Source organism: Chroicocephalus ridibundus, chromosome 3 (genome assembly GCF_963924245.1).
Source record: "Chroicocephalus ridibundus chromosome 3, bChrRid1.1, whole genome shotgun sequence".
Taxonomy (NCBI): Eukaryota; Metazoa; Chordata; class Aves; order Charadriiformes; family Laridae; genus Chroicocephalus; species Chroicocephalus ridibundus.
In genome coordinates, this window is record NC_086286.1 from 27070402 (window position 1) to 27092967 (window position 22566).

Sequence of the window (22566 nt, forward strand, 5' to 3'; positions counted from 1 at the left end):
CAACAATGCACAGCAGAGCTGTTGCTGTCTTTGGACTATAACAGTTGCCATGTAAAAAATACTCCATTTTTCATTATTAAAAAAATGCAGTATCCGAAGTCAGTAAGAGACCATGAGTAGGTATTGTGTAGATTTTACACACTCAGCTGACTTCAACTGTTAACAGCTTTAAAAACAGAAGAATAAAACCCCAAGTTTGTGAATGTCTGACAACAAACTGTGTAATCCCGGCGCATCGTTGTTAGTGTTGCTAAATCTGGTCTTGATACCACAGTGTCAACATCCATCAGGTGCAACCGCCACATGTCGCTTCAGTTGTTCTGTGGCTTTCTGTGGAAGTACGTGCAGATCTTCCTCATGGAAACTGAAGTGGTTGCAGCCTAGGAAGAAAAAAAAACCCAAATCAACAAGAAAAGTTTCTAGGTTAACAGTTCATAGGCTGCAGGAGTCTTACAGTCTCCCCTCCATCATTACTCCAGTTTGTTTAGCTTCCCAAGTAAGATAGTAAATGAAAGGTTCTTTACTGTAGACTGTCTCACAGATAAGAGGCTTACTACCTACAGGAAACACTGGCTAAAACCTAGGGTTGTCTTACTTGCCATAGAACAAGCACTCTGGCTGCAGTTTCAGCTTCCCTACAGCAGATAAGAGCTGCAGATTTCCAAGATGTAGCAGATCAACAAATGCTGCTGGTATTCCAGACACCTCCTCAGGCTTTGAGTACAACACAGGGGTATCCTGAAATCTGAGCTAGAGCATATTGGGCAGGAAAGGTTCTATAGTAATCCCTCTCCAGGGCAAATCTTTGTCTTGTGTTTCAACAAGTACAGCATAAAGCCCAAGTAGTTGTAGGTTTCCTGTAACCAAGATTTCTTGGTGCAACCGCAATATGAAGAGAGAGATCAGCTGCTACGCGCAACTTAAGGACTGGTGGCTTGTCCACTTCATATCTGACAGCAGTGCTGGAAGAGGGGAAATCGGGTAAGAAATGAGATACCAAATAAGCCTTAATGATGGCAAAAAATTCTAGCATCCGATATTCATTTGAGAGTACCACTAAAATTTGATGATTGAAAATTTACTTAACATTTACTGAAACAAGACTCAGTCAAAGACACTGTATGACTTGGAGTCCATCTTCAGAGACGAGTCAAGTTTGGTTTGTTTAAAAAAATGTAATTATCATTTCTCAGTTTGCATGTTAAACCCTCCTGCCCTCATGCCACCTTTTTTGGCTGCTTTATTAGCTTATCTTTCAGATCCTAGGATGAGCTCTGTGCCAGGCTTCTTGCACATCAAAAGTAGGATTATGTAGGTCAAATCCTGCCCTCTGACTCTTTTACAATTCCTTTGTTTTCTGCTAGTTTTCAGTTGAAGGAACTGAAGGCATTATTTAGCCCCATGGTTTTAACATGGGTAACAAATTCTTTTGCTACCTGGGCTAGAATAGAATTTACCTTTTTCTTCCAATGCTAATGTGGCTTTCCAGTAACATAAACAGGCAGATGTGATGGTGAACACATAAACAGTAAATCTGCCAGGAAAGGTGCTGTCATTACTGTGCTTCTCAGAGTAGAGCCGGATTTCAGATGACGGCTACATCCTTCGAACACCCAGCTGGGGACTGCGAGGATCTCTGAGCCGCTGTGTGCCCTAAGTCCCTTTAAAATGAGGGACACTACCATCCTAAAAATTCTGTTCCTGCACGGAGGGTATTAATTGATAACAGCATCAATGTATCTGGCTTATTAGGCCAGAAAGCATCCCTTTTGTCCATAATCAAAGCGATCAGATAATTCTTTGAATGCCCGAGCAGGAGAGAACAAACAAGGGGAGAGTGGCGGCTAGGGATAACTTCTTTCATAACAACTGTCACTGACCATCCTACTTACAGTTTTCGGCGAAGTGGCTGCTGCCACAGCCTCTCGTCGTTTGCCACCAGGACTGCAAGATGATGGGGGGCTGTTTGATGCGCTCTGGCTGCCAGCTCTGCCAGTCCGTAGCTTCTCTCCCAGAGCAGACAACCAATTTTTTCTTTCAGGTGAACTATTCTCTTTATCTACTACCTCAGTGTCTTTCCCACATGGAGATCTAAAAAGATGGGGGGGAGTCTGGACACCTGATGGATTAACATGGTTTCCAGGGAAGGAAGGCTCTTTTGGGCTGCAGCTGGAGCCTTCACGGTCGTTATCCAAGTCAGCCAGGCTGAGAGAGCCTTCATCACAAGCTTTTTGGTCTGCAGCCAAGTGACATAAATTCAGCTTGGATTTCTTAGCTGCATAGTCCAGTTCAGTCACACAGCTACAGTCCTGCAGACAGTTCTGCCCTGCATCGTCCTCCTTGCTGCAGTCAAGCCTTCTCTTGGCACGCTTTTCAAACGGCAAGTGTGGGGCTTTAGGAGAGCAAGCAGCTTCCAGGAGACCTTGGGTGACTTCTGCCAGGGCTTTTCTGGGAGAAGGAGCCTTTTTCCCCACTTCTGGAGGAGAAGAGCACGGAGTCCTTGTAACCCAATGCTTAATGGACATTTTGGAGGAAGGGATCAGTTTGGGAGAAGCGCATGGACTGGCTCCACTCCGCTTGGCTGGGGTGCAGGCTGTGGCCATCTGGGTTTTGAGAGTGCTTGTTGGAGTGTTTGTAGACAGGGGAAGGTCTCCAGAATAAACGGGAGCACAGGCAGCCGGCCGTGGTGAGGAAATGCACGGGCTGCCCACTGTGAAGGCCTTGGCAGGAGTACTCTGTGGGCTGGCTGGCGGTCCTGATAGGGGAGAAACAAGTAGTCTGATGAGGAACACAGAACAGCAGATTAAAGACAGCCCTTTTATAAACACCCCTTCCAACTAGGAGAGGAATTCAGTGCTGACCCTGTTTCTCAGACATACTCTTTTGAAGTAAGAGGTTGTATAAATCCCTCCAATTTCAGTTAAACTGATACAAGTCCTATGTAAAATCCTATATCGTATTGATGAGTATAATACAGCATGTTTGTGTAACGTCTGATGTCTATCCCTTCTTTAATGAGCACTCTTATGTGAGCTACGGCCAAGGGACTGACGGACAGACAAAACAATCTTGAATCTTCCAAGGTTATCTATCCCTGCTGGAAGCCTTGCAGTGGCTCGCTCCAGACAGCTCCGTACGGAGACGCTGCCTGAGAGCAAGGCTGGTCCCCACCTGCACTCCCACCTTTAAGGGTTGCGTAAGTCAGTTGAGGGACAAAGGTACAGTAAGCAAGTCCCACAGCTAATTACAATACCAAGGAAGCCACATGCTATAATGCCCTACCATATGAATAATGCTCCTAGTCAGGTGTTAATAGTTGCATATTTTAAAGATTAAAAAAAAAAAAAGAAAAGAAAAGAGTGAGAACAGGAAAGGACATACTTTCATTCTCTTGCCTTTTTGCTGAATGATTTTCTGCGATGCTATATTAGTATGAAGACGGTAGTTATTTACCACACCCAGGGAAATGTGAGAAATTCTTCACCTCCTGAACAAGGACTTAAATTCCAAACAAAAAATCTGTCACTGTAGTAAGTTATTTCTTTAAAACAAACAATTCCCAAACAGATACTTCACAGTGGCTTTTGAGCTCACTAGCCGAGAGGTAACCTTTAAAAGGTAACCGCTTTTAAAAAAGAGGTTATGAATACCCAGCTTCTTAAAACAGTAGTCACAGGTAGGGGCATAAAGACCTCACTAGTAACAGTGGGAATCATATATAGCAAAGACCTTGCAGCGATATTAGAGGGGGATTTTTAGTTATTTTTTTTTTATTTCTGGCACCCTCCAACAGAGAACACATTAGCAGGTTTGTTAGATGCCTGCTTTCTCATTCATCTAACTTGCGGTGATGCAATTAAATAGGATAGCACCTTAGTTATTCTATGCATTTCCACTGCTGAGCACAAAAGATCTAAATATTTTCTGTATACCAGGGGTTTAATCTGAACTCTTAATTCTCACCGTTAGCACTGTACTATAAAGCACTTCATTAGAACAATGAGAAGTCTAGTGTGCATAACCTGCCATTTTCTTTAGGACGCTGGGCTGTCTCACAAATAACATGTCGAGTGAGTACCTATGTGACTCTGATTATATACCACACTAAGCCTCTTTTGATCCTCCTTTTACTGCATTACCTAGTATCCAAAATACAAGTATTGGTGAATCAGAGCAAAATGAAATAGGATCCTGTATTAACTGATCTCACTACAAATCACTCTAACACACAAAACAGAGTTAAAGGCTCCTTTCCTGATAAAATATGCTACTTCATAACAACTTGCTTCAATCTGGACTAAGAGAGAGTAACGGCCAAGATTGGTTCTCTTAATCTTTACTTTAATGAGCACTCACAAGACAAAAATATCTGAGCAGGGGAATTAGTTGCGCTTAAAAATCCAAGCTCCTAGAGGTAGAAGTAGCAAACTCAGCCATTCTTGATCCCTAATGACCATCTACAAATTCATACAGCAGAAATATTGCATGACTAGCTGGGTATGAACACTCTCAATCTGAGTCCAATCTGAAAGTTACACTGTGGAGACACTGGATACAGGAATAAAAGCTATCCTGAGAGTTGGGTGGGTGTCACAGCAAGAAGCAAACCCAAACTTGAGATAAAGAATACGAAGATTGGGCTTTTTGGTAAGACTCCATGCATTATTCAAGCTTCTACTAAGCCAGTTCCAAGCTGTTTGCATTTATGCTGCCATTGCATGTAGTACAATACCGTAAATACCTGCAGTCAACCTGCATAACACCAAAGCAGGTTATTTCAGATGTTTCCTACCTTCTCTGCTACAAATCTTCTAGACTGATATTATCAGTCTCCAGATTTAAGAGACATAAATTGTCCATGCACAGGCCTGCTCCAGAAATGTGGTTACACAAAAACATAGAGAAAGTAGTGCAACTTAGGGAAACCACAAAAATAATTCCTAAAGAAAAGGAAACTGTGTTTGGTACGCTTGACGATATAGGTCAACAGTCAATACACAATCTCAGTCTCACAATTTGTTCCACATAAATGGGTGGGGAGCTACCTAGATCTCATCCCAGCAGGTCTGAAATAGTACTTAGCTTGCAGCTCTCAATCAGTCTCTGCAGGTAACTCCTACATTCTAACAGCACGTGCTTTGTGTTCAAGAGCCAAGGTCAGCAGGAAGCCTGCTGTTGTGTTTGCAGTGTCTGTGTACTTCCTCTTCCCTCCTGTGTTACTCTAATGCAGCAAGAGCAAGTAGAAGTCACTTATTTTTCTAGTATAATTGCCACAGTTGAATTGTAAAGTTTTGTTGTACAAGCTACTTTAGGTTTCAGGTTTCTGGACTAGACCTATGCTTACTTCTCTTTTCCTGAATCTAGTACACAAAAGTGATTTTTGAGCCCTCTCAGAAGCAGAGTGTGTGCACACACAAACACCATTTACCAGCTACGGAGCAGACCTGGCACTCTCCCTGCTATTGTTCTGCAAACTTCCTGCAAGACTGTTACTCCCTGGCAAAAGGTTAGAGGTAATGTTATCCCATTAGTGGGATTTGCAGACCTTCAGCCTTTCTTTGTGTTAGCCAAGGTGAAATTCATTTGGAGGGTGGCTAGAGAAGATAGGTAGAACACAGGAAGTCACACCAGCAGCTGCTGGGAAGCTATTGTATTCTTAGTTTCGGAGCTACTCTATGGTGAAGCTCATCTTATTTCACTTTTTTGGGGGGGGTGTTCTCCTTTCACCTACTCTACTGCAACAAAATGCAGGTTTCAGACAACTCGAAGTAGTGCTATGATCCGCGGCTCCTTTCTTGTGGTTCTAGGATACTGCCCAGTGAGTAGCTTCTCTACAGAGCCCAGATCTGCTCACTAGCTTGTGAGAGCAAGCTGCATAGCTGGTCTGATTGCCTAGGCTTTATAGAAAGGTATCGCATTTGTTACTAGCCTTAACATGTGAATAGATGAACACTGGTTCATCTGGTTAATTCTGGAACATTATGATCACATCGCGATTGACTACATGCATTTTTGAAGTACTTTCACTACGTGGCATTTGTCTGTATAGACGGTCAGTACCACTGTATGAAGCTGAAGAAAGAGATGTAATATTGATAGCAGCAGCAAAGAAATCTGTGCAGAATTTAACTACTGGGCAGGAGGAAACACTTCAGAGTTCCAAGGCTCTATATGTGCCGTCAGCCCTTTACATCAGCTGCACTAGCAAACTGGAAAAAGCATATGATCTTACTGCTCTCAGTTATTAATTGATATAAAAAAACCTGTGACTTGTTGCTACAGTGCGTGCACACGTGACATCTCCTTTGGCTGTTCAATCATTGAACCCTGCTGGTATCCACTGAAGATCTGGCTGCCCAACAAGCTGTATCAATGAATATTTGCCTTGCAGTCTGGTCACATAGACTTTGGCATCCTCGTAAGGTTTTTCAGCCAGCTTGTCTTGTTGGTGGCAGAAATATTTACAAGTAGAAGTATTTGTCTGGCTATATCAATTATGGCCTAATATGAAAAAAATAGAAGACTAATAAGGCAAGCCAAAGGCTTTTCTTGGTACAGAGAACAGCCAAAATTCAGAAGCCATGCTGCAGAGCAAGGTGTCTCAGCGCAGGGGCCTTACCTACTGCACGTTGTTCTGGTTTCTTCTGAGTGACCCAGCCCACCAAGTTGATTTTGTTGAATGCTGTTTTCTTCTCCTCAGGATGACGCCGTAAGCGCCAAATCCTCACAGTGTTGTCATCAGAGCACGTGGCAATCTACAATATAAATTAGGTTCTTGGAATAACCAGGGCACATCCTGTGGATCACTGGCCACATGAACTGGAACAGCCACACCCGACACTCCACGCCAGTATGAATGAGGGTGCAGCCTGGTTGAGGGGGGACAAGATTTTCCCATAAAACAAACAAAACAACTCAACTCTGATTGATTACTGTGCCAGACAGCAATATTTGCTTTAAAGCGGGCAAGGCTGCCGCCTTCGTGTCTTTCTGCTAGAGAAACCACAGTCACCAGTAACTGTTTGCCTTGCATAGCTCTGTAACAGGCGGCGGTCTGCTCAGGAAGGGCCAGGGCATATTTTGAGATTTCAGTCACTCCATAGACAAAAGCGGCCATGCCGCTTTTTGCACCTGCATCTAGGTCTGTCTCTGTTACTTGGGACTTTTTCTGCTTGGGGACAAACATTTGCAACACACTGAGAAGGTGACATTGGAAGGCTGTTGCATTGGCCTTCAGCGCTATCTCTTCAGAGTCAGATGTCAGCAGTAGCTGGCAGAGAAACCAACTCTGCTAGAAACATTGGAATAGATTCCCGCCGCAGCATCACGCGCTCCTAAAGGATCTGTGGAATCTCATCTGAAGAAGCAGCAGAACCCACCCAGCCCACATTTTATGGCTCTCTCTGGGCAGATTAACTGGTGACTCACGTGGGAATCAGCATCAACAAAAAGGAAATGCTGTGGCCAAAGTTCATAGTAATCTGGATGGGAAAGTGCCTCTATGCTGACCTCTGTGACACCAATATTGTCCCTACAGAAAGCAACTTTGCCTCTCAAATCCCTCCAGGCAGCTTCCTGACCTGTCTTAGCACCGCATTTTCCACTTTTCTTCATGCTTCGGCGTCTGTACAGTGTCTGACTATTTCTTACCTGTGTCAGTAACGATTTTAAAGGCTGTATTGGTCTGCATTTCCAACACAGCATGATCAGGATGCTGGGCTACCTCTAGGTCACAGATTGCATCTAAAATGCTAGTTCTCATATTTTTGTGCATCTTACACAACTAGAACAATTCATCCTGTTTACCTGCAAGACTCCCAGTGTCCTGCACTGCAAAGCTTTTCTGAGACCCAGTGCTGTAGTGCAAGCCAGGGAAAGTGGCTGACATGCTTAATACCGTGGGATGAAAATACTGGCTATTATTAGGACACTGGCTGGGAGTTTTCAGGGTTTTCTCATTTTGAGCTAGGCCAATCATTTGAATCAACCTCCTACTGCAGTTCTCTTCCTTTTAGTGATAGCCGGTGCACTGTATGTTTTTGGGTGAACACACAAATATGTCATAAAACCAGCGCAGATTTTGAAAAAAGGTCACAATGAAAAGAGACCACATGTTTTTTAAAGGGCATTCAAAACTTCTTGCCACTCTGTACAGTAGACTAGCAGATGTATCAATGGTCAGACAGGTAAGGAAGCTGTAAGCATGGAACCACAAAACAAGCTTATGGCTTATGAAAGCCCTGATTAAATGGTTTCACAGTTTTGTCTCTTACAGGTAGTGTCACAAGCCCTCATCAGGAGAGGTTCTTGTTTATTTGCAATTTCTTAGGTCTTATCAAATAGCCTAAAATATTTCAAAATGATGAAAAAGTTCTGATACATTGTACTCATGTGACAAGCATTGGTTTACTGCCCCCCTGAATGAACATTTTTACAAACGATTGACTAAAAATTTCCACCAAAATAAACAAATACTGACACAATTTTGAAAAGCAGATGTCGCTACATCACGTGTATTGTTTCACAGGAAAGAGAATTTTCCAGAAAACAAACCTTAGTGAAGTCTGAAGGAGACCAAGCAATGGAGGTAACTTCTTGAGAGTGACCAACGAGTATCCGTGGAGGAAGGCTGGGCTCAGAAACCTTAAAAATTCCACAAAAAAACATGTATTCAATCAAAAGCCTAATATATCATGAAGACCCCACAGCCCACCTGTGAAGCATCTTCCCTATATGAGATGAATAAATCAAATGCTCTTAGCCTGTTATCATGAGGCAACAACTGATGGAGCCCTAAGAATCAGTTCATGTTTCATTTCTAGAGGTGAAGCAGCTGGTCAGCACTGAGATGAAGTGACTTGCCTGGAAACACTTGTTCAATTCCTGCTATACACAGGATTTCTGCCTCCAGAGTTGTGAGCCCAAAACACGACACAAGCATTTTACTATATTAAGCACCTCTACCTGTTCTAGGTAAGATGCGTAGAAGTTTGGGAAGCTCATACTTTGAATCAGGATAGGCAAATATGTTCTGCTGCTGTTTTACAAACTTCCCATCACAGGTCAATGGTTTATTAAAAAAATAAAACCACCACCACCAAAATCCTATAGATGAACCTTCACTGGCTTCAGAACTGGCATTTGTGTGGCTGTACCTCCTCCAACCAAGCAGCTGGACCAGAGACCCCCTTAAGAGTTCATAAAAAAGCTCCCTAAATCACTCATGCTCAATAAATGATGTCCATTTCTCTTATACGCTTCATAAAAATCTTCCTCCTGTTCTACAGTATTACTACTAATCTTTGATTGCAGCTCACATAAGTGACAGATACAACTGAAGCTAGCAGTAAGTGGCCCAAGGAAGAAAACACACGTGCATACACACATACAGACATTATATCCAAGTTTTGCATGCTTTCAGCAGGCAATCCTTTCTGGAGCTATGAGTCACCGTTGTTGACGTGACATCATAAGGGGGATTTATCAAGGACATTTGCATAAATGACTAAGTGAATGAACAGATCCTTTATGGCATGGGAAAAGGAGTAGCCATTACATATGGATCTCAAAGGAAGATGCAAGACATTGGGGAAGGCTTCTGATCTACACACAAGTTTTTCTCTTGCGGATTACCTCCTACAACAGCCTGCAAAACTGCAATTGAATATTCAGCTTCAGATCTTAAAGTTGTCCTGATACAAACAGGTTCGTCTTAATAGGCTGCTTTTTTTTTTTCCTGGCATAGCAGAGGCAATCACTTGACTAAATATCCACTAAATGCCTCAGCCAGATTATTCCCTTCTTTGCCAAAACATGCAATACCATGGAAACTTAATCCCTATTTAGGGAATAAACAGGAGATCTTGGTGCAGAGAACACCTTTGTCTACATTCAATAACGGTCTTGCTATACACACATAACAGGCACAACAGCGGTCCAGTAGCCACTGATTGATGAAAGGAAGGCAGAGGAAGAGAGTTATTCTTGCTGGTACACAATGGTTTTAACTATACTAATGTAAACTAAACCAACTACACCCAACTTAAATTACTGTGAACTAAAGGAGGATGCATAGTTATAGCTGTGTCCGCTGTGTTTGGCAGAAGACAGTCGGCCAGGCTGCGCATGTTAAGTCGGGATTAGCCACAGCACATGCTGCTTTTTGCCTGATTTGACAGGATATTGGTCGGGAAGTTAGAGCTATTGTGGAAAGGTTAAAAAGAGAAACCTAGGAAATGGGACTTTATTAGTTACTCTACTCACTGAAACAGCTGTTGTATCCATCTTCAAGTTCCGCGTAAAATGGTGTATATAGTTTTACACACCATATGATACAGAAGCACTTAAATTCCAATGCTGGGGCAGACCAAAGGGTGACTTAATACAGTCACCTTGGAGTGGTCCGTACCAAAGGAATAAAAGGGCAATGGAAGTATACGCCTTTAAAGGATTTTTTTTTATTACCAGGAAGGTATCTCAGCTAGGTACCATCTTTGTTGAGAGAAACCTCTCTGCTCTCTGGCTTTTATAATCTTAGCGTTGTTCAAGAGTCAGTTCATTAATCAACGTACTAGTAATTAGAAAAAAACCAAGCAAAACCAACACAATAAAGCAAGTGTTCATTGCCTGGAAGTGCTTTATATAAGGAAACAGACTGAAACAGCATCCTCATCAGCAATAACTTCTAGCCATAGTGTTCCCTGGGAATTGCTGACCCAAACACAGCTTAGCACTGCTGCAAAAGTTTCTCAAAGAAATAATCTGAGTGAACAAGGTCTTGCTCTGCCTTTCATTTCTCAACAAGGTCTTCCTCTGCCTTTCATTCCTCTCGAGATATGGAAAGCTAGCACTCTTCATTATATTCTGTCCAACATTACCTGTTAATTGCTCGTGCAATATCTAACCATGTTTTTTCCACAGCATAATAAGTCCTCATTCCAGGAAAGGTACATATGGTTCAGAGTCAGTAAAATCTGCCAACATTTACAACAAATTAAGAAGCCTCTGGATATGACAGATCTCGAAAGAGACAGTTTTGCTCAAAGTCACACTTTCTAACATGACTATGGGATTAAAATAAAAGTAATCATCGTATGATTTATTTAATAAATATGCAATATGATCTGTCACTCAGATGTGACAGCAACAGAAGCCTTCTGTATCCAAATGCATTTTAAATGTGCTTAGATGCTTAAACTTTGAGATGTCACAACACTCTTGAATGCTCTCAACCCGGTCCCAGCCTATGTTCCAAGAAAGTGTCAAAACACACGAATGCAGGATGCGCAGCTCAAGTTTGCACAGGTATTTTTGCTGAACTCACACAGAACATGAGGAAGGTTAAAATTAAACCACTTGGCATGGGAGCAGCCATGCTACCCCACTCCTGCTACTACTGAGTAAGCAACCTAGCTGCTTACAAGTGTTCTCAAATCAAGGAGACTACATGCTCAAACCACAGCCTCAGCAGGCTGACCCTCCGCTCTGAAACGTTTCTATTTTACTTTCAAACTCATTGTGAATGGGGTAAACAAGTCAGCATTCCCTAAAAATTACCCCAAAACTGAAATATGCAGTCACCTGTGGTTTCTGTCTATTCTACTTCAATAAAAAGTCTACTCTGTTCTCATATGTCTGTCAAGTATGGAGAAGAGAACTTGAAGCATGCCTTATTCTGAGGTCTCTGCTATTAACTTGGTGACATTTGCATTTCCTACACGTCAGTGCAAGATGCCAAGTGACGAAGCCTCTTGGCTGTCAGGCAGTGCTTTGGAATTTTGCTGAAGGCTCTGGCTGAGCCCTCGCTGTAATACAAAGGCTTTAACTACTGTAAATTAAGCATGAGAAAAAGCTATGTCTGAAGCAAGAGCTGGAAAAAGGGGAGGTGGAGGGAGAGAGTGCCCTTTAAAACAATTAAATTATTAGGTTTCTGCTAATGCGCACCATTGCTAAATATGAACTGAGAACTGTCTGTCTACTTGTCATAGCTGGCTGAATCAACAGGATTGAAAGAGGATTTTAATGCCCATTAAAACCAGATTAAGATCAGCAACTTGCAATAAGCAGCAGTGATGAGAGACGTATTGATGGCAGGAGGTTAGCTCTGTTTTACATTAAACAGTTACATCCAGCCTTGACAGCAACAAACACACTCCGGGCACAATGTGCCAGGAGCCAACCCCACGCTGCTCTGAGTAGGAGTGGGAGGTAGGGAGTGTCCTACGCGAACATGAAAAGCAAATGAAACGGAAGAGCGGAGCAGCTCCGGGGTTGCACGCCTGGGTCTCTCCCAGGGGCCTCACCTTCCAGATGTAGGCGTTGCAGTCGCTCGAGCCACTGACCAGGAACTGGTCGTCGGGGCTGGTGCTGGATTTGACGTAAAAGGTTGAATTCTGGTGCCCGCTGAAAACGGCCACTGAGAAGAGAAGGGAGAAGAAAATAAAAAGAAAATAAGAGCCCCACTCAATGCACAGTCAGTTGCGCAAGGAGGGCTGATCCTACAGGCTTTTCCTGCCCAGCCACACATCCTCTGGAGAAAGTGGTTGCACTGCTCCTTTGCTATGGGGCTCCCGCTTGGAAGTTTTTATTAAACTACAGCCCTTTAGGCTTCCCAAATGAAGCAACAGCCCTCTCCACAGCATTAGGAAGCAGTGGCAGTTTCATTAAAGCTTTAGCTTTACCCCTATCACAAGCTGGCCGAGACATCACCTGGGCTGCCCCACTACTCTGGGTTAAGGTTGCTTGTCTCTTCCTCCCTCCATCGCGTCTCCAGAGCCCCTACATTAGCAAGGCACTTGCTTCTCCTTCCTCCTGCTGCCAGCATCCTTATTTCACCAACAAAACTTGCATCGTGTCAGCCACGGTCACTAGCTGCCCGTATTTAAAGCCGCAGTAGTGTTTGCTAAAGCCTTGAAACCATCAACCTGAATGGCTGCTGTCCCCACTATTGCGAGGGCCCAAAGAGCCGGCAGCCAGCACAAAAGCCGAGTGTGGATCTAGAGCACTCGGCCACACCACGTCCCCTCCTCTCATCGGGGCAGAAAGGGCCAGTTTCACGATGTAGAAGGAAACCCCCGCTACCAGCCCTGTTTTAATAGTGGTTTTGGCAAAGGAGGTGACCCACAGACCAGAGGGACCCGTGGCTGCCTTTGGTGGTCTTCGAAAAGTTGCGAGACCCCAAAATTAATTTTTACCCACAGCTCCCTCAGCACAGTGGCAAGTCCCTTCCTAAGCCAGACCTGCCAGCAAGTCCCATTACAGCGAAGATTTCCTCACGTCCCCCTGCAGACTACAGCGGCCTCCATACTGGGTAAGAGCGGTGGCAACTGGGATGAAAGCCATGGAGCCAGGAGAGCGGCACCGACCGGCGGGCAGGCGCTGCCCTCTGCGGGAACAGCAGCACGCCGAGAGGCCGCACAAATTTCATCCAGCCGGATTAACGGAGATCGCTCGCCGGGCTTTATCGGCCGCACACAGAAGGCAAGAGCTCCATGAGGAGGCCAAGGGTGGAATGCCCTCTGCTTTGGAGAGAGCCGTCTCCTGCCGGGGGGGCAGGCTGGTGAGTGCATTTCCACAGCTCAGCGGTGGCACCCGGGGTTAACCTCAACAACCGTCCTATTAATATTTACTACTAGCACCGCTTCTCGACTCTGGAAGCATTCCCACCCACCAGACTGCCTTCCTGAAGAGCAAACAGAAGGACACATTGTGCATTTAACTTCAATTAACCGAGAGACCGAGAAAAAGGCAATGGAAACTAAATCATGTGTCTGGCTGGAATGCATCTAACAAGTTTTGCAGCTTTCTGAGAAGCGGCCGCTGGCCTATGACAAAGCAGCTTAGTGCACCGAAGGCCGTGGGCCATTTTGTCAACGTAAAGGTCACCGATGCAGAGCTGAAGGCATCTAAAAAGCTGAAGCACCTCTACAACATGCTGGGGATGCTTTCTCACAGAAGTTGTGGTGGAAGCTAAAATTAAAAGATACCTTAAAATATCTGAATACAACATTATCAGGTGATCACTTTGCATGGATTCGCATCCAAGAGTTTGAAAAATCACTTCTGCCAGTAAACAGAAGATTCAGACTTGCTTCAGGTGGGTAGCAGCTGGACACTAGCCATTCCTCACCAGGTAACTAGAGTCAACATGCAAACTACTCTTAATCTCTGACTGGGTGAATCAGTATCTGCACTTATGTAATTTTTTTGCGATTAATCTTATATGGATGGCTTAACACAAAATAGGAACAGCCCTCGTAACAGGTGCCTTCTCTCCCGAGTACCTTGAGACATAAGAGCATGGAATAGGTTTCTTAAGCGTTCAAGCTGGCCTCTATCTCTCTAAGTCATAGGGAGAAACTCACCCTATGCAGCTATTTCCACAGATATGCTTACCTGGAGTGGTCCTTGAACTTGTCATATTGAACATGTAGATACTGTCATCAGTGCAATTAGCAAACAGATTAGCACCAGTGGAATCCAAAACCAGGCTAGAATATCCTATAGACAAAAAGAGAAATGCTTCATAAGAAATAACACCACAAAAAACATATTGGAAAACAGGCATTCTCACAGAAATGCCTAGAGAGGGAAATTTAGAAAGGATCTCTATCACATATGAGATTGTCATTGGAAATTTTATTTGTTTGACAGAGCACTTGCTGGTGAAGGAAGGTTTCTAGAATAACATCTACATTTTCTCATGAGGACTCAGGGTGATATTTAGGGAGGAATCTCACCTTCAGAGCAGGTGAGTGATTTATGTGGTAGTTTCAAATGGGTAACAGGAACAACCAATTGTAAAAGCAGAGATTAAAAATAAATACAGAATCACGGAATGAATCACAGAATGGTAGGGTTGGAAGGCATTTCTGGAGATCATCTAGTCCAACCCCCCTGCCAGAGCAGGGTCACCTAGAGCAGGTTGCACAGGAACGCATCCAGGCGGGTTTTGAATGTCTCCAGAGACGGAGACTCCCCCACCTCTCTGGGCAGCCTGTGCCAGTGCTCTGCCACCCTCAAAGTAAAGATGTTCCTCCTCACGTTTAGGTGGAACTTCCTATGCTCAAGTTTATGCCCGTTACCTCTTGTCCTGTTGCTGGGCACCACTGAAAAGAGCCTGGCCCCATCCTCCTGACACCCACCCTTTAAGTATTTATAAGCATTGATAAGATCCCCCCTCATCAAACTCTCATGCTTTGGTGGAATATGCCATTTTCTGATTTGCTAGTGACTTAGGTTCAAGAAAAATCTTTCCCTACAAGCAAATTATTTCACAACCAGCTCCTCGAGGATTTCCCTCTTGTTCTTGGGAATGACACTGACCATTACCACGTCAAGATAATTGATTAGACAAGTCATCAGGAATTACTGTGTTGCATCAGAGCATTGTAAGGCATTAAGATACAAAGAAGCACAGAGCAAAATGAACAAGAGCACTATTGTTTTTGATAACAAACAGCTTCAAGTATTGCTTGACTCTGAAGGTTATAATGTAAAAACCCAGTCTGGTCTGTTGTCTTTGCAAGATACAATGCAAAGGAAGAGTTCAATCTGATTACTCATGCATCAAAATGACTAGCTAATTTCTATCTCCAGAGCTCTAGTATTCCCTCATCTCCATTTACGAAAATGCACTGCTGAAGATTTTGCGAGTTTTTATCATTGGTGCAATGGTAAAAAAGTGGGGCACTTCAACTTGAAAATTTGGTATTGGCAATCAAAATACCCTGCTGAGCTTGTCAGTCTTATAAATTATTGGCTAAAAAGGTAAGAGATGGAACTGTCAGTATTTCTTAATTCACTTTGCACTTTAACAAATACATTCTCCAATAACTTACCAAGTTTGCGAGTACTGGTCCCTGGGTAGCAAAAAGACTTGAAAGGCACCGGGTCCTGACGGTAAGCAGTATAGTTCTTGCGCAAGTCCCATACTTTGATCACACTGAAACAGAAAAGCACAAGTGTCTTCAACTTCAAAATTTCTTTTGCAATGCTGCTAGGGCCTTCTAAGAGCACGGGAAGATAGGTTGCTCATTGCTGCGGTGCGTCCAGCGCTGAGGAACACAACTGAGCAGAAGTAGAGCAGAGATGTGCTGAAAGCAAAACAATTGCTCTGCTGCATATGGATGAGGAAGCAGCACTGTCTTCTGTAACTAACACAAGATACAACAAGAGCCTGCAAAGTCAACTTTCTTCAACTAGTAAATGGAAATACAACGATGCCTTTATACTCCTGACTTGTACTTTTAAAAATGAAGTCCTTCGAGTTTTTTGTTGCTCTCCAGGAGCAAGCCTCTCTCATGAGCCATAGGCAGGAGAGTCAATCTTATCTGCCTCAGAAAGGCTCTGACCACATGGAGCCTGCTGAAGAATCAAGTCCTGAGCGGGTAATCTCCATCCTAATCAATGAGTTTGCTTGAGCTCCAAGATGCTGCAATGGTTCTGGCACCTAAAAGAATGCACCTTTTGTAACTCAAGGCAATATTTTCTCAAGCACACCTACGCATCGGCACCAACCACCCACTTGCATCCCAAAACAGCTCACTGTCTAACAATAGTCTGTTTATTCGTGGTCCTATATTGTACTCTTCGCTGGGTAAAAAACTGGCTGGATGGCCGTGCCCAGAGAGTGGTGGTAAATGGAGTTAAATCCTGTTGGTGTCCGGTCACAAGTGGTGTCCCCCAGGGCTCGGTGCTGGGGCCAGTTCTCTTTAATATCTTTATCAATGATCTGGATGAGGGGATCGAATGCACCCTCAGTAAGTTCGCAGACGACACTAAACTAGGCGGGCATGTTGATCTGCTTGAGGGTAGGTTGGCTCTGCAGAGGGATCTGGACAGGCTGGACCGATGGGCTGAGACCAATGGTATGAGGTTCAACAAGGCCAAGTGCCGGGTCCTGCACTTGGGTCACAACAACCCCATGCAGCGCTACAGGATTGGGGCAGAGTGGCTCGAAAGCTGCCTGGCAGAAAAGGACCTGGGGGTGTTGGTGGACAGCCGGCTGAATATGAGCCAGCAGTGTGCCCAGGTGGCCAAGGCGGCCAACAGCATCCTGGCCTGTATCAGGAATAGTGTGGTGAGCCGGACTAGGGAAGTGATCATCCCCCTGTACTCGGCACTGGTGAGGCCCCACCTCGAGTACTGTGTTCAGTTTTGGGCCCCTCGCTACAAGAGGGACATTGAGGTGTTGGAGCATGTCCAGAGAAGGGCTACAAAGCTGGTGAGGGGTCTGGAGGACAAACCTTATGAAGAACGACTGAGGGAGCTGGGGTTGTTTAGCCTGGAGAAGAGGAGGCTGACGGGAGACCTCATCACCCTCTACAACTACCTGAAAGGAGGTTGCAGAGAGATGGGGGCTGACCTCTTCTCCCTGGTGACAAGTGATAGGACGAGGGGAAACGGGTTCAAGTTACATCAGGGGAGGTTTAGATTGGATATTAGGAAACATTTTTTCACTGAAAGGGTTATTAAACAGTGGAATAGGCTGCCCAGGGAGGTGGTGGATTCACCATCCCTGGAGGTGTTTAAAAAAAGGGTAGATGGGGCACTGAGGGACATGGTTTAGAACTGGCTTTTGTCAGGGTAGGTTAAAGGTTGGACTCGATGATCTTAAAGGTCCCTTCCAACCTCAACAATTCTATGATTCTATGATTCTATCAGTCCATGAGGATAGAGAGAGATGATAAGAACTGCCCCATACCTAAGACAGTAAAAACAAGTATTTACTACATATGCACAATTTGTCCCAGCGCTGCAATCTCCAGTAAGGAAGAAAAGCATCATTCAGCTTTGCCAAATCAAGCTGGGAGCGTAGCTCTGCTGATTCTACCTAACAGTAACTCTGGCCTTGTAGGCCACTGAGTGATCTTAAAAAAAAATAATAATCTCCCAATCTCTTTGTGCCACTAAGAACACACAGAAGAGACAGAAAAGCAGGCATCCTCCCTCCTTACCCATCAACAGCTCCTGCAGAGATAAGAGTATGCTCATCCTGAAGCAGCACCACAGTTACACTCTGCTGGAAATCCTTAAAAAGAAAAAAAAATATTTTATTTTCTTACAAGGTCAGCAAGATCTTGCTGCTTTGTTCAAGGCCAAGCGAATACCAAGAAAACCTCCTCCTAGCCAGGCAGGAGAACCTGGAAATACCAGATGCCATTTAGGACACAACAATCCTTGGAACACTCCCACCAGTGAAATTGCCGTTGAGCGGTTAGTGTTTGGGAAGCAGTTTGAGATTATACCTTTCAGGTCAGAGATAAGAGAGCTGCCTTCATCACAAGGTTTAATAAATTAAATAAGACCAGGTTTTACTCCAGTAAGGCAGTAATTTGTGTAGTCAAATCAGTGGGGGAAAAAAAAAAAGAAAAAAAAATACAACCCTCCCTATCTCCCCCCTCAAAAAACGGAATGCTGGCCTCTCCTTTCCTCTCTGGAAAAAAAAAAGATGTATTTTCACATGGCATTTACACAAAGATGGCTTTGGCGGCATGTGGGTTGTTAGACAACTAAACAATGTCTAAAATTAGCTGTGACAAGTGACCATGACACAGAAACCTATCTCTGCAAAGATAAATGGAAGTATTTACCACATTCAAGCCAAATATTTCTCATGATAATTACTTAGGAAGACTTCTATGAATAACAATTGTCCTCAGAAGAGAGGCCTACGTTTCGTTTGTTCCCCAGATACCTACCACCAAGGGAGCAAGTCCTCTTAGGTTCTGCCTCTTCTTCTTTGGTTTGGAAGGAGTCTGCTTGTCAACCACATTGTGTGCTCCACTGATTTGATTCACCTGCCTATAAAATCCATCTGAAAGAAATCAAAGACATCTCGATTAATAGTTTCTATGCAATTTTGCTATCACTTGAATAAAACAGGCATCAGCTTGGAATACATCCTAGAAAGTGACTGAGACTAACCTTTAAAATCATTGATGTATTCTGAAAACAAAAATTGTTAGTTACATATGAAAACAATGAGAAGAACACAGTAGAAAACAGAAGCACATATTACAAAATATTACAGAGGACATTAAAACTAAAACTGGTCTAGGCAGGCTGCCTTTGCAAATCATTACCCTTCGGTCTGGTCTTCAGCATGCGTCCTGGTGTGGAGCATTTAATCCATCTCATCCTGAGCAGAACTGCACTCACAGGAAGGCTTCCAGTGCTTTTCTACTCCATTTTATAATTTTCTATTTAGCCTTTTGTCTGGTATTTCTCACTTTATGAAACTTACTGCTTTACTAAAGTAAAGTGACTTTTCTACTCTTTTTCCTATACCTTCCACTTCAGTCGTGTGGAGCCTCCCTTTTCCCCCACTTGACAGTTTGAAGAACCAGGGAACCTGAGACTGATGGAAGAACACGACATGTTCTGGCAGCATAGGCCAGGAAACTGCTGGGATAGAGCAGGGAACTGGGAGAAGGCATAAGGGCATGACCTGACTGGGGAAGGAAAAGCTCCAGGAAACAGAAAGAGAGGAGCAGAATGAGCTCACCCTCCATTTAATATGTCTTCCCACAATATATTCAGTTGCTCCCAGCACTCACAAGCTCCTTTGCTCCTGCACTTTCTGCCTGCATTCCTACTGTCGCAGGAGCCTTCCCAGCTTTGCTTCATCCCTCTGGATGGTTCTGATCTAAGCACTCTCACCCAGCCCATCTATCGCCATGCTGTTCCACACAGGGATGTATTCTGTACTCCCTTATCTCCTTGCCAATATAAAGAGTATTATCAGGCCAGCACGTATATCATGCTGCAAATCTGAGACTGTTAGAAAGTGGGAAAATGTATTATACATAGAAGAAATACCTATTCCATCCTTTTACTGTACTAAAGCAGTACACTCTTATCTGACAATCCTCCTCTTCTTATTGAAATGTTGCCTATATCGTAATTGAAAGCATTTCCAACAAGTACATCTGAGTACTATTTTTACACAAGATACTGAGCTTTTTTGATACGTATCTGAAAGTTCAGTTACCTTTCTTGTTGCATCTGGTATCCCAAACCATGATGTTTCCATCTCTGCCTCCAGTACAGAATACAGCTGAGAGAAAGAAAAGGAGTGCTATTAGCTTCCGAAAGTGTTCATTTAATTTGTGTGCCTCTAGCTCTTCTGCCCCAAAACTTGGGATATCAGTCCTAGAAACACGAAAATCATTGTTCTGCCATGCTTTTTGACTAGTTTCCTTACTCTTCCTAGTCTTTTTTCACTACTACTCTAGAGAAACCAGCTTATGAAAAGAGTATTTACACACTTATGTATGGAAGTAGGTATCATATCTTAAACTTGCCCAAGGCCAGAAGTGTGCAGATGTTAGCATCAGGTCACCGTGAAGTTCCAACAAGTTAGTTTTGCTTCACTGGCTGGGTTGCTGCTCAGTCGGCCTCTGCTATTTGTAACTGTCAGTTTCCAAAGCCTTTTTTATCCCCAAAAGTACCAATGTGACAGGGGGAAAGAGGGAGGAAAAACCAGACAACAGGGAATATCAACATTTACCTTTATCAAATCTAGAAAAAGCAACCGACTTGAGGCTACACTGGTGACCTTTGCATATGCCAAGAAGCTCGCCGGCTCTCACATCCCACACCTTGGCTGTCTGATCTCCTGAAGCAGTGACCTTCAGAGGAAAAAATAAAAAGCTTTAGTCATTTTCTGCACACAGTTTCCAAAGCATTAAAAATAAAGTCAGATGGCAAAAGACTGCTTACAATCCTGTGTTCCCCTGGTACCCAGGCAAGGTCAAATACAGCATTTGAGTGAGCCTGCCATTCTAACAAGAAAACAAAAGCCAAGATTAGTTCAGTGCATCACAGCATATTTTGCAGAACACTAAAGAACATCAGACACTGAAATCAAAACCTGCCAACAGCTCGCCTTGGGCAACACAGAACAATTCACTTACTACTGCTGTTGTAAGAGCACACTCCTGCTGCTGCTTTGTAAAGAAGACTCAGCAAAGATATGAAATATCCTCAGCAAAGGATTTAAGTCCTGACCACATTTATGTTTAAATGCCTTGTAAAAAGCTTTCTTTGATTCCAGTAAGTTACATACTTGTCACATCAACTGCAGATCACATTCTATATAACATTTACCCTTAAAGATGAGTTTGCTGGTGGTTTGAGCTTCAGTATCATACAGTCTAACGAATCCTTCTTCATTTGCAACTGCCAGTACGTGCTCCAAATTTGGGGCTGAAAAGAAATTGAAACGTATTTGTGTATTATGTAGCTGATTCATAATCGTGACCCTGCTCTTTGTGAAGGGCCACAGACACTTTAAATAGGGCACACAGCAAATAGATAGCTGTGAAATGAACAGTATTTACATAGCAATTTAAGCGTTCAAAATGCAGAAATATTGGCAAGCATTTTTTCTAGATGTTCCATTCAGGAATGGGCAATCAAATGGCTCCAGGAGGAACTTTTGAGGTCATGGCCTCTTTTACCAGCTGTAATAGTTCTCTAATTACAGTTTTCTGTACCTATACTACCTGTCCTCTACAATCTCCAGTACCTTTTATGGATCTCAGTTGGAAAAGCCGGAAGCTGCCTTGGAGAAAGGTACAAGCTCATACCAAAAATAGTATGACAAATGAAAGAATTTTGTCCTAAAGATTCAGGAACTTCCATGCTTTCTTCACTCATCACATATTTTTCCTGGGGAAACCCTACATGTCTAGTGACGTGCATCAACCTCTTTGATTTCTACATCCTATTCTCCATCCTGTTATATCTTTTATATATTTTGAACAAGGCCCAATTTTTCAACTATGTAGCCGAGCACTGTCACCAAGAGGACATACCTTGAAACAAAGCCGAAACAAAGAGACACTAAAATAAATGCTTTGCAGTTACTTCTTGCAGGGAATATTTTCCACCAGTACATCTAGGAGCACCATGATCCAACTTATATCACATCTGGGTGCAAGTACACTATTATCAGCTCACTTTAAACCAAGAAACTCTGAAGCCAAATCATGAGATATATTTAAAAAAAAACAAAACACAAAGAAACAACTGACAGCGGTGCCCACACCCCGGCACCTAAAAGGGCCTTTGGGAAGGTGACTTAAACATCAGGAAGACATTTTTCACTGTGAGGGTGGTGAGACACTGGAACAGGTTGCCCAGGGAAGCTGTGGATGCCCCATCCCTGGAAGTGTTCAAGGCCAGGCTGGATGGGGCTTTGAGCAGCCTGGTCTAGTGGGAGGTGTCCCTGCCCATGGCAGGGGGGTTGGAACGAGATATCTTTAAGGTCCCTTCCGACCCAAACCATTCTGTGATTCTATGACTTTACCTGCAGAAAAGGTGCAGCCGAAAGGAGGGACCGGCATTCCCGTTTCCCCGTAGGACAGGTGGTCATCGTCGTGGCTGCACTGGTAGCTATCCAAGAGGTGCTCCAAGGGAAGTGGCGAGGACCGACCTACAAGGAGACAGACGGGCCGTCACCTTTCCAGGTACCCCCACAGCGCCTGTGGAGGCGCCGGAGTGGCGGGGGGCACCGGGACCACTGCTACGGCGGTCCCGCTGCCCGGCGGCGGTGCGGTT

The 22566-nt window shown here is 43.9% G+C and overlaps 1 protein-coding gene across 1 annotated transcript; it reads right to left on the reverse strand.

Annotated features, from left to right (window-relative positions):
- Positions 1-246: 246 nt before the first annotated feature.
- Positions 247-22367, reverse strand: DTL (denticleless E3 ubiquitin protein ligase homolog). The gene is made up of 14 exons (XM_063330974.1): positions 22316-22367; positions 21112-21210; positions 20725-20786; positions 20513-20633; positions 19994-20059; positions 18702-18817; positions 17958-18031; positions 15840-15943; positions 14395-14499; positions 12303-12415; positions 8554-8643; positions 6629-6755; positions 1893-2755; positions 247-380 (listed from the first exon to the last, which is right to left on the reverse strand). Exons 1-14 carry the CDS (start codon positions 22350-22352, stop codon positions 312-314), a joined length of 2046 nt encoding a protein of 681 aa, XP_063187044.1. The 5' UTR covers positions 22353-22367; the 3' UTR covers positions 247-311.
- Positions 22368-22566: the final 199 nt, after the last annotated feature.

Coding starts and splice junctions, on each gene's coding strand:
- DTL (XM_063330974.1), bottom strand. CDS start 22,352: ATGCCGGTCCCTCCTTTCGGCTGCACCTTTTCTGCAG. Junction 21,211..22,315: donor CGGCTGCACCTTTTCTGCAG/GTAAAGTCATAG, acceptor ATTTCTTTTCAG/CCCCAAATTTGGAGCACGTA. Junction 20,060..20,512: donor TTTTTCTAGATTTGATAAAG/GTAAATGTTGAT, acceptor TCTTTCTCTCAG/CTGTATTCTGTACTGGAGGC.